Source organism: Saccoglossus kowalevskii, chromosome 5, assembly GCF_978046115.1.
Source record: "Saccoglossus kowalevskii chromosome 5, keSacKowa6.1, whole genome shotgun sequence".
Lineage (NCBI taxonomy): Eukaryota > Metazoa > Hemichordata > Enteropneusta > Harrimaniidae > Saccoglossus > Saccoglossus kowalevskii.
In genome coordinates this window covers 22,794,422-22,807,819 of record NC_140645.1, presented here as the reverse complement: position 1 = coordinate 22,807,819, position 13,398 = coordinate 22,794,422, and the positions used below count along the sequence as shown (strand labels likewise).

Genomic DNA, 13,398 nt, shown 5'->3' with positions numbered 1-13,398 from the left:
TAAAACAGAACATTTCGGGTTCAAGCCTTCCTCAGCAAGTGGACACAAGACAGAAAAACACCTCACTATAAAGCATACAAACACAATAAAGAGCCAATCAAGGCAAAGGAAATGAGGTGAATTATTTTTATTTTACTGTACGATTGCTATTTTACCCTTTACCCTTTGAAAACCACCCAATCATGCAAGACATGCGAGTACCAAAGGTCACAAACTTGAATAATAATGAATTACATACCCATATTAGTAAATTGGTGGGCGATTACAATGCAACAAGATCATGCATTTGCTATTGTTGTATTTCTTGATGTTACATTTCCAAAGTCGTAGTAAATCAATTACTGTAGCTGTGTTGAGATTATTGTGTCGGTAGATAGATAAAACATCTTGAAACTGGAGGCTTTTCGTTGTTGGAGTAAAAATCAGTCACCAGCACATTACTCATCAGGAGGTGAATGAATTTGGTGTCAGTACTTTGTCGCATCAAAAAAAACTGTAACACGCGTTTGTGAGGGCAATAGCGCGATTTGTTGCCTGCCCAAGGGCTGGTGGTCATGACCATATTATTGATGATGTCAGAGCCGAAGGCGAGCGCATCATCAATATTATGGTCATGACCAACAGTCTGGGGGCAGGCGGAAATCATGATATTAGCAGAATGACCATGTGTTATTTATTTTATCACATTGAACCAGACATCCACCATACACAACTGCACCTAACATACATCTCTCACACTTGCTCTCCCACAAAATAACAACACTTATATTCGAAGTATGCAATATTTTTTTTCATGTATTATAACAAGTGACATATCACTCAATAACATACATTCATACATAAATTGTACATGCATTGTTCACTGAAGAAAAAATATGTAATATCCATTTTATTCAATGTCATGTGACTTGGTCTCAACCAATCACAATGTGTGTAACAACAGTGAGATGTGATAAATGATAACAGCTCATTGTCATAGGCGTCAGTAACTATGAAAAACATAAATTAGACTCTTATTTAGGTACCAGGAAAGATTGAAATGTTTGATAAATGACGCCTAATTTAGAATATTTATCCTGCTAACAAAACTTCTGCATGCTCTAATGACAATTAAACAAATTCCTTAACAAAAACTAAGTTTGGTTTTTAAAATAAACATGCACACTAATTATGCTTGGAAAAATTTCTCTTTCAATCCCTGCCATGTGGGGATAAAATAAGTCACATGCTTGTGAGATGAAAGTCGCATGATTGTGGGATGAAAGTCGCATGATTGTGGGATGAAAGTCACATGATTGTGGGATGAAAGTCACATGATTGTGGGATGAAAGTCACATGATTGCAGGATGAAAGTCTCATGATTGCGGGATGAAAGTCTCATGATTGCGGGATGAAAGTCTCATGATTGGGGGATGAAAGTCACATGATGGCAGAATGAAAGTCGCATGATTGCGGGATGAAAGTCTCATGATTGCGGGATGAAAGTCACATGATTGCAGAATGAAAGTCACATGATTGTGGGATGAAAGTCGCATGATTGTGGGATGAAAGTCGCATGATGGCAGGATGAAAGTCGCATGATTGTGGGATGAAAGTCGCATGATTGTGGGATGAAAGTCACATGATTGTGGGATGAAAGTCACATGATTGTGGGATGAAAATCTCATGATTGCGGGATGAAAGTCTCATGATTGCGGGATGAAAATCTCATGATTGCGGGATGAAAGTCACATGATTGCGGGATGAAAGTCTCATGATTGCGGGATTAAAGTCACATGATTGCGGGATTAAAGTCACATGATGGCAAAATGAAAGTCACATGATTGCGAAATGAAAGTCACATGATTGCGAAATGAAAGTCACATGATTGTGGGATGAAAGTCGCATGATTGTGGGATGAAAGTCACATGATGGCAGAATGAAAGTCACATGATTGCGAAATGAAAGTCACATGATTGTGGGATGAAAGTCACATGATTGTGGGATGAAAGTCACATGATTGTGGGATGAAAGTCACATGATTGTGGGATGAAAGTCTCAGGATTGCGGGATGAAAGTCTCATGATTGCGGGATGAAAGTCTCATGATTGCGGGATGAAAGTCTCATGATTGCGAGATTAAAGTCACATGATGGCGGAATGAAAGTCACATGATGGCGGAATGAAAGTCACATGATTGCGAAATGAAAGTCACATGATTGCGAAATGAAAGTCACATGATTGCGAAATGAAAGTCACATGATGGCAGAATGAAAGTCACATGATTGCGAAATGAAAGTCACATGATTGCGAAATGAAAGTCACATGATTGCAAAATGAAAGTCACATGATTGTGGGATGAAAGTCGCATGATTGTGGGATGAAAGTCACATGATTGCGAAATGAAAGTCACATTATTGTGGGATGAAAGTCACATGATTGTGGGATGAAAGTCACATGATTGTGGGATGAAAGTCACATGATTGTGGGATGAAAGTCGCATGATTGTGGGATGAAAGTCGCATGATGGCAGAATGAAAGTCGCATGATTGCGGGATGAAAGTCACATGATTGCGAAATGAAAGTCACATGATTGCGAAATGAAAGTCACATGATTGCGAAATGAAAGTCACATGATTGCGAAATGAAAGTCACATGATTGTGGGATGAAAGTTGCATGATTGTGGGATGAAAGTCACATGATTGCGAAATGAAAGTCACATTATTGTGGGATGAAAGTCAAATGATTGTGGGATGAAAGTCACATGATTGTGGGATGAAAGTCACATGATTGTGGGATGAAAGTCGCATGATGGCAGAATGAAAGTCGCATGATGGCAGAATGAAAGTCGCATGATTGCGGGATGAAAGTCACATGATGGCAGAATGAAAGTCACATGATTGTGGGATGAAAATCACATGATGGCAGAATGAAAGTCACATGATGGCAGAATGAAAGTCACATGATTGCGGGATGAAGGTCACATGATTGCGGGATGAAGGTCACATGATTGCGGGATGAAAGTCACATGATGGCAGAATGAAAGTCACATGATGGCAGGATGAAAGTCACATGGCAGAATGAAAGTCACATGATTGTGAAATGAAAGTCACATGATTGCGAAATGAAAGTCGCATGATTGTGGGATGAAAGTCACATGATTGCGAAATGAAAGTCACATGATTGTGGGATGAAAGTCACATGATTGTGGGATGAAAGTCGCATGATTGTGGGATGAAAGTCACATGATGGCAGAATGAAAGTCACATGATTGCGGGATGAAAGTCACATGATGGCAGAATGAAAGTCACATGATTGTGGGATGAAAATCACATGATTGTGGGATGAAAGTCACATGATGGCAGAATGAAAGTCACATGATTGCGGGATGAAAGTCATGATTGCGGGATGAAAGTCGCATGATTGCGGGATGAAAGTCACATGATGGCAGAATGAAAGTCACATGATGGCAGGATGAAAGTCACATGGCAGAATGAAAGTCACATGATTGTGGGATGAAAGTCGCATGATTGTGGGATAAAAATCGCATGATTGTGGGATGAAAGTCACATGATTGTGGGATGAAAGTCACATGATTGTGGGATGAAAGTCACATGATTGTGGGATGAAAGTCACATGATTGTGGGATGAAAGTCGCATGATTGTGGGATGAAAGTCGCATGCTTGTGGGTTGAAAGTCACATGATGGCAGACTGAAAGTCACATGATTGCGAAATGAAAGTCACATGATTGCGAAATGAAAGTCACATGATTGTGGGATGAAAGTCACATGATTGTGGGATGAAAGTCACATGATGGCAGGATGAAAGTCTCATGATTGTGGGAGGAAAGTCTCATGATTGCCGGATGAAAGTCACACGATGGCAGCATGAAAGTCACACGATTGCGAAATGAAAGTCACATGATTGCGGAATGAAAGTCACATGATTGCGGAATGAAAGTCACATGATTGCGGAATGAAAGTCACATGATGGCAGGATGAAAGTCACATGATGGCAGGATGAAAGTCTCATGATGGCAGGATGAAAGTCTCATGATGGCAGGATGAAAGTCTCATGATGGCAGGATGAAAGTCGCATGATGGCAGAATGAAAGTCTCATTATTTCAGAATGAAAGTCGCATGATTGCGGGATGAAAGTCTCATGCTTGTGGCATGAAAGTCGCATCCTGCGGGATGAAAGTCTCATACTTGCGGGATGAAACTCACATGCTTGCGGGATGAAAGTTACATGCTTGCTGGATGAAAGTCGCATGATTGTGGGATGAAAGTCGCATGCTTGTGGGATGAAAGTCTCATATTGTCAGATGAAGGTCACATGATTGCCTTTAAATCAAAGAATCTGGGCTGTATTCGAGATACTGACAATAGCATTTTGAAAAAATTGAAGATGTTGCAATATAATACTGCCTATGACTGTGGATACCATTGTACTAATTCTTTGTTGTTCCCTTTTGTTTCAGCGTCTGTTGGAAGTAGTCATAAAAGTACAGTCACTGGCCCTCTACAGGTAATGAACACTATAAACTGCAACCACCTCATGCAACTGTGTGTGATTGCACATGATTATCCAGACAGTCACAAACTAGATTTTATCTATGCAGGCCTATGAAAATCTGAATGGTGAATGTTGCCCAAATATTCCATAGTACATAATCAACTTTGTTTTGATAGGCTACAAAGACAGCCAAGCTCTTCCAACTGTGAGGTTGCTTTTTTTAATAATTCTAAAGTTGTGTATCCATGGTGATTGAATTCACCATCAAGTAATTTTGAACTATGCATTAGTAATTTTGGATTATGTGTCATGCAGTAACAGTGACCTGAATAAATCCAATACATTTCCATACTACACCGTGTGAGCCATACTACACCCTGTGAGCCACACTACACCCTGTGAGCCACACTACACCCTGTGAGCCACACTACACCCTGTGAGCCACACTACACCCAGTGAGCCGCACTACACCCTGTGAGCCGCACTACACCCTGTGAGCCACACTACACCCTGTGAGCCGCACTACACCCTGTGAGCCGCACTACACCCTGTGAGCCGCACTACGCCCTGTGAGCCGCACTACGCCCTGTGAGCCGCACTACGCCCTGTGAGCTGCACTACGCCCTGTGAGCCGCACTACGCCCTGTGAGCCATATACTATGCCCTGTGAGCCATACACTGCACCCTGTGAGCCATACACTGCACCCTGTGAGCCATACACTGCACCCTGTGAGCCACACACTGCGCCCTGTGAGCCATACACTGCACCCTGTGAGCCACACACTGCGCCCTGTGAGCCATACACTGCGCCCTGTGAGCCATACACTGCGCCCTGTGAGCCATACACTGCGCCCTGTGAGCCACACACTGCGCCCTGTGAGCCACACACTGCACCCTGTGAGTCATACACTGCACCCTGTGAGCCATACACTGCGCCCTGTGAGCCATACACTGCACCCTGTGTGCCATACACTGCACCCTGTGAGCCATACTACGCCCTGTGAGCCATACTACGCCCTGTGAGCCATACTACGCCCTGTGCGCCATACTATGCCCTGTGAGCCATACTACGCCCTGTGAGCCATACTACGCCCTGTGAGCCCATACTACACCCTGTGAGCCGTACTACACCCTGTGAGCCGTCCTATGCCCTGTGAGCCTTACTACACCCTGTACGCCATACTACACCCTGTGAGCCTTACTACACCCTGTGCACCATACTACGCCCTGTGCACCATACTACGCCCTGTGAGCCGCACTATGCCCTGTGAGCCACACTACGCCCTGTGAGACATACACTGCGCCCTGTGAGCCATACACTGCGCCCTGTGAGCCATACACTGCGCCCTGTGAGCCATACACTGTGCCCTGTGAGCCATACACTGTGCCCTGTGAGCCATACTGCGCCCTGTGAGCCATACTACACCCTGTGAGCCGTACTAGGCCCTGTGAGCCGTACTACACCCTGTGAGCCATACTATACCCTGTGAGCCATACTATACCCTGTGAGCCATACTATACCCTGTGAGCCATACTATACCCTGTGAGCCCATACTACGCCCTGTGAGCCTTACTACGCCCTGTGAGCCTTACTACGCCCTGTGAGCCGTACTACGCCCTGTGAGCCTTACTACACCCTGTGAGCCGTACTACACCCTGTGAGCCGTACTACACCCTGTGAGCCGTACTACACCCTGTGAGCCGTACTACACCCTGTGAGCCATACTATACCCTGTGAGCCATACTATACCCTGTGAGCCATACTATACCCTGTGAGCCATACTATGCCCTGAGCCATACTATGCCCTGTGAGCCATACTATGCCCTGTGAGCCATACTATGCCCTGTGAGCCGTACTACATCCTGTGAGCCGTACTACACCCTGTGAGCCGTACTACACCCTGTGAGCCGTACTACACCCTGTGAGCCGTACTACACCCTGTGAGCCGTACTACACCCTGTGAGCCGTACCACACCCTGTGAGCCGTACCACACCCTGTGAGCCATACCACACCCTGTGAGCCACACCACACCCTGTGAGCCACACCACACCCTGTGAGCCACACCACACCCTGTGAGCCACACTACACCCTGTGAGCCACACTACACCCTGTGAGTCGCACTACACCCTGTGAGCCGCACTACACCCTGTGAGCTGTACTACACCATGCGAGCCACACTACACCATGCGAGCCACACTACACCCTGCGAGCCACACTACACCCTGCGAGCCACACTACACCCTGCGAGCCACACTACACCCTGCGAGCCACACTACACCCTGCAAGCCACACTACACTCTGCGAGCCACACTACACCCTGCGAGCCACACTACACCCTGCGAGCCACACTACACCCTGCGAGCCACACTACACCCTGCGAGCCACACTACACCCTGCGAGCCGTACTACACCCTGTTAGCCGTACTACACCCTGTGAGCCGTACTACACCATGCGAGCCACACTACACCATGCGAGCCACACTACACCCTGCGAGCCACACTACACCCTGCGAGCCACACTACACTCTGCGAGCCACACTACACCCTGCGAGCCACACTACACCCTGCGAGCCACACTACACCCTGCGAGCCATACTACATCCTGTGAGCGGCAAATCTGATTTGGTACTTGCACGCAATGTAAAATTGTGACAGCAGCATCTAGTCACCTTCTAAAATACCAAACCATAACTTGTTTAATGAAAACTGTGATCATTCAGAATATTCTTGCTATATACCCCGAGTTCCATGCATTCACTGATATGCGCTTTCATTTTAGATTGCATTGACGGTTTTCTCTCTTTCTATTTCTCCCAACCTTACAGTGGCTATGCAATGCATGTTCTACATTGAACTGCAAATATTGCTTGTTGATTTACTGTTAGATGAAGACCAGTGAAAAAACTAAAAAATTGTTGCTATAAATGTGCCTCTATAACCATAAGTACATTGATGGGCCCAAAAATTAATTATTTGTTTAATCGCAGTCAGTAAACTGGCTGCAATACACTTTCAGGTAAAGACCCTATGCAAATAAATGAACATTGTCAGGACACACACACTTAAATAATGGTTCTAATATTGGTTCTCCGGTGAAACAGTTGAAATCCATTTATGTGATTAATCAAAATTCACGGTAGTGTGATATCATATTTATTTACTTGCGTGAAATTTATATTTTATCTCCCAAACATGAAAAACTCGCATAAAAAACTCATAAAAATGAACAATAATACTAGTACATGGTCACCAAAATGTTATCCTCTATTTAAAATACAATACAAAACAATGTTTATTTTAAGTAGACTTGAATGGCCAAATTTTGTCTCAAAATTTCATTTAAGTGTCTACTAATATATATGTGTTTAAATATCCTATTAACTACATTTTCGCAAAAGCAAACTTATAATTTCAAGTTATACCAAAATACATGTCGGATGATAATTTACAAATAGAAAAGCAGCAGTAGAAAAAATCAAACTGTCCTCATTAATTCTTAATTTTTATTCCAAGTACTTAACCCACTGTTGTGCAAACACATTATTTGCATTGGCCAAGATCTCAAAAATAAACGGTAGCAGTGTTTCGTGAAACTATAGATAAAGAAGAAAAAATGATTTATTCCAACCATTCAGAAAATTTTTAATTTGGTTAAACTTGAAATAAAGTTAATAAAAATACAATAAGGTTTCAATAATAAAATATAAAATGAGAACTGATAAGATAACAAATTATTTTGTTTATATGCTTACTGCTGGTGATGTGTTGAAGTGGAAATAACATACTCAACTGTAAAGTCCAAAATACAAGTCATGTAGGGAAAGTCGAGAACAGAAAACCAAAGGCTGCGCAATTGACAAAAAGAAAAAAAAAACGACAAGTACACTACATAATCAAAGCAATGAGAGAGAGGTGCAGTACATTTGCTCTGGACTGTTAGGAGCACATGTGCTTACCCAAATTACAGAGGTGTTATAAATAACTGATTCAGTATACAACAAAGGTGATTGTTGGTTAAAATGTGTTTCTATTAGAGATGTGCTTCTAATAGAGCATCTCAGGAGTATGGACTCCATGGTATACAGGAAGTGATGTCAGGTGTTTTGACCAGAGCGAGTACATCCTCCGTGCCCTACATGTGAAATCCACCATGTATTAAAGTTGTGACCGGTTACTGGTGGCATAGTGGTTGTCGCATCAGACTCATGACCCCTACCTTGGGTAAACAAAAAAACAGAAAAACTTTAAAAAAAAAACGTCAAATAATTTAAATAATGCCAAATAATGCCACAGACTCAATGGGAAGGCCAATTCCATTGGCTGAGATTCATTCACTAATGAACGCGACTTTGGGGCAACCTTGGATAAGGTCCGCAGGTACTTGTGTTCGACCGAGCCTAGTTGATGCCAGGATAGCGCATTAAAATTGCCATTTGACAGAGAGATGGCCACACGGCCCTGTCATGTAGTCCCAAACATGAATGACTTCTGTGGCAAAAATGCACTATGTGTCAGCACTTGCAATTTGCACATACAAAAATAATGTCAGGAGAGACAACAGTGACACTCAATGTCCGGAACTGTCGCACAAAAAAATTATAAAACAAAAACGTTATTCAGAACTGAGAATGCACTTTCAGTCGTATTCTTTTATTTCTTTCAGAAATGGATGTCACTATGTCAATGTCTATGTGATGATTATGATGAAGCTAATAAGACAGACTTGGGAAAGGTGAGTGGTAACTTTGATGAATATAACTCAGTTGAGTTATGAGCATGGCATCCCTTAGACTTGACATCACATAATTTGTTACATTTACATGTCACTATATCTGCTGTGCCTTCCTAAATGTCATGTCGTGTCGTGTCGTGTCGTGTCGTGTTGTGTCGTGTCGTGTTGTGTCGCGTCGCATCGCGTCGCATCGTGCTTTGCCGATATGTGTCATGTCATGCCATCCTTGTCTTCACACTCACTTGGCAACATCATCATAATAAATTTGAACATCATATATTATGATGTTATTACGAAAATACCTCAAAGTATGCACGAAGACAGTACAGTGGGAGTATCGACCGTCGCGCAGCGGAGGGCGGTGTGCGGTGTACTGTCTGAGTGCATACTTTGAGCTATTCTCGTAATAACCTTATTATTACACATCTTTTCCCTCCAATGATACATCATGGGAATGCCGAAATCCAAAAAGTTTAGAACAGAATCAGCGAACTTCTTTGTGTGAACTCCGGTCAAACTCTGGCGGCAGCCATGTTTGTTTTTATTATAAGAGGACGCTTATGCTCGTAATCATTCCATATTTGGAATTCACATTTCCTAATATGGTAGGATGAAAATACCCCATAAAATGCCGCAAAATTACAACACGCTGTAACTTATGGCATTACAGTGACAGATGTATAATAATATATTACGAGTTCAAGAGAAGACATTAAAAAAACAATTTGATGAATACAAAATATTTGAAATTAGAAATAACAATAACATGAACGGACATTTTACTTTTACTTTAGTTTTATATGTATTGTACTTTATTACAAACATTTTATTATCCCTTGTTTCGCAAACCCGCCGAATGAACAGGAGCCGAAAATTAAATAAAAATAAAATTTTATTTCAACATAATTTCTCCCGCCCGCCGAGTAAGTGCAAAAAAATGCTAAAAAAATATTACCCGCCGCATAACCAATCCAAGTTGCATTTTTGTGGGAGTATCATGATCAAAGTACTGAAGTCTCGCACAGATGAGAAACAAGGTTATACCAGAGGTACATTACTTGGGGTTTGCAACGCGCATAGTACTGTATGGTGACATCATGTCAAGATCCCATTCAAGTCTCATCTCGTAGATAGCGAGACTGGTGCTACGACCTTCTGACATGACATAGGCGGTTTGTAATAAAACAATAAAACATGTATTACCACATTCATAGTGAAAAAATGTAATACATCGAAAATGTACAGAAAATATAGTTATCGTAATCCGTCACATCGTGAACAGCTATTTTGATCCACCTGGACATCCCAGTATCCTAGTTACCTCGGGCATGCGCATTCGAATTTTTCTAAGTTGGAACGTTTATGTGAGAGCGAGATTGAAACAGGATCTTGGTATCATGTCATCGTAGTTGCAAACCCCAAGTAATGTACCTCTGGTTATACATAGAATAAAATTTTATTTAATTTCTTCTCTCCGATCAATGATCTCACTTACAATTCTTTGAAAATCACACAAATCTAATGGAAAAAAGAATTAATTTAATTTTTTTTTCCCGCCCTCCTCAAAAAAATTGCCTTATAAAAACTCAAGAAACAAGGAATAAAAAAAGTCTAGCCTAAGGATGCCATAAATTCATTATTATATCATATTATTATACATCTGTCACCGTAACAGTGTGCTGTAATTTTGCGGTATTTTACGGGGTATTTTCATCCTACCATAATAGGAAATGCGAATTCCAAATATGGAATTATTACGCGCGTAAGCGTCCTCTAATAATAAAAACAAACATGGCTGCCACCAGAATTTAACAGGACTCCATACAAAGAAGTTCGCTGATTCTGTTCTAAACTTTTTTGATTTTGGCATTCCCATGATGTATCCTTGGAAGGAAAAGATGTATAATAATAAGGTTATTACGAAGATACCTCAAAGTATGCACGAAGACAGTACGCTGTCGCATCGACCTCAGCTGCACGTCAGTCGATACTGCCGCTGCACTGTCTTTGTGCATACTTTGAGGTATCTTCGTAATAACCTCATATTATTATGTGGTAACAGAAACCTACAGTATATGTTTGTCAATATATACTCCTTCATTTTTCTTCTTGGACAGTACATGATTGCATTAGCCTCAACCATCTGTTGGTCAATACTTCATTCTTACTTTGCGATATTCTAGTGATGAACTCCTATCATATTTTGCAGGTGATGGCAATTGCTGCATTAGAAGCTAAAAAAGATCAGGAAGAAGACTTGTCTCTACCAAACCCAAGTTACGATAAAATCTATGAATTCTTAAGTTGTTTACTCTTAGGCAAGGATCCACCCAATTTATCACCAATAGGTGAGTTGTAATACAACTAATTTGCATTTCCTAATATGGTAGGATGAAAATACCCCGTAAAATACCGCAAAATTACGACACGCTGTAACTTATGGTGTTACGATGACAGATGTATAATAATGTATATTATTGAAAAGAACACACCACTTTAGTGTGTACTGTTTTATTTGTGGGGGATGATACGTTGCGATTATGGAATATAATGAAAATTAGTATGCAAAATTATGTGTTACACAAGCAGCACCAATCACGACTTGTGATAAATTTATCAGATAACAGAAAGTACACTGGCAATCCAGAGATTTACACGATATAACACAAATTGTAAGAATGATACAGAACTGACAGTATGCCCTTGAGCTATTTTTACTATTGGTATTTTTGGATTATGTGTCATGCAGTAACAGTGACCTGAATAAATCCAATACTTTTTCATACTACACCCTGTGAGCCATACTACACCCTGTGAGCCATACTACACCCTGTGAGCCATACTACACCCTGTGAGCCATACTACACCCTGTGAGCCATACTACACCCTGTGAGCCATACTACACCCTGTGAGCCATACTACACCCTGTGAGCCATACTACACCCTGTGAGCCATACTACACCCTGTGAGCCACACTACACCCTGTGAGCCGTACTACACCCTGTGAGCCGTACTACACCCTGTGAGCCGTACTACACCCTGTGAGCCGTACTACACCCTGTGAGCCGTACTACACCCTGTGAGCCACACTACACCCTGTGAGCCACACTACACCCTGTGAGCCATACTACACCCTGTGAGCCACACTACACCCTGTGAGCCGTACTACACCCTGTGAGCCGTACTACACCCTGTGAGCCATACTACACCCTGTGAGCCATACTACACCCTGTGAGCCATACTACACCCTGTGAGCCATACTACACCCTGTGAGCGGCAAATCTGATTTGGTACTTGCATGGATAACTGGATAAATGCTTGGTCGTGTAAGAAAATTAGTGGTAAAGCTTCTAATTGGATGAATATAAAAATTGAAACAAAAGAACACACTGCGGTGGTTTCTACCACGTTTGCATTCATGTTGTCGTTGTCAGAATCTTATTAAACTTGTATAAAACGAAATGAATAAAACACTTAACAAATATTGCATATGTTTCAAGTATGATAATTTGCAGAAACATGTAAATGAAATTACTCTAACAAAATTTGCATGAACTTTGTGAATCGATGACAATTTTGTAGCCATGACAATTTCTCGGAAGTCTTGTGACGTGCGCCAACTTGGGGTATGTAGGGGTATACTTACATGCAAGTGCTGATCACCCCATCCTTGACCAAGTGGTTCTTTCCTGAACACAGTCTGTTATGAGTCATATGATGCTTTCAGACCAGGTCATGTATAGCACATACCTCTACACATGCTGCCTTGCATGATGGGTGTTTCCCTCAAAGGCTAGGCCCACTGCCGAAACAGTGGATTGGTGTCAGGAAGGGCATCCGGCCAATTATCTCATGCTCCAAAAAAAACCTTAAATGGCAGTCACAACCATTATTGCCACTAGTTTAAGGTGAATCCGGCCACCCTCGTCTTCGGGGACCAAACCGGATTTAAAACTCTGGACTACTACTACTCTTGTGACACCTAATGTCAGCTACTGTCTTGATATTTTGTCTTCTTCTTGAATAGTCAAATTGTTATTTCTAGCTGTAAAAATTAAGCATATTTTATACAGTATTGCCCAATAACTGTTGTCATGTATGCCCGCGATGTAACAGTGACTGTCGTCGCTAATTCCTTCTGTCCACAAACATTCAATTTATATGACC

General features: G+C 41.9%; 1 protein-coding gene across 2 annotated transcripts in view; it reads left to right on the top strand.

Moving 5' to 3' along the window:
• LOC100370413 (uncharacterized) overlaps positions 1-13,398 on the top strand; it is a 28,593-nt gene that overhangs the window by 6,651 nt on the left and 8,544 nt on the right. For both annotated transcript variants that reach the window (XM_002736004.4, XM_078010361.2), the window contains exons 4-6: positions 4,463-4,509; positions 9,163-9,231; positions 11,441-11,579. In XM_002736004.4, coding sequence (XP_002736050.3) covers positions 4,463-4,509; positions 9,163-9,231; positions 11,441-11,579 — 255 coding nt within the window. The remainder of the gene's footprint in view (positions 1-4,462; positions 4,510-9,162; positions 9,232-11,440; positions 11,580-13,398) is intronic.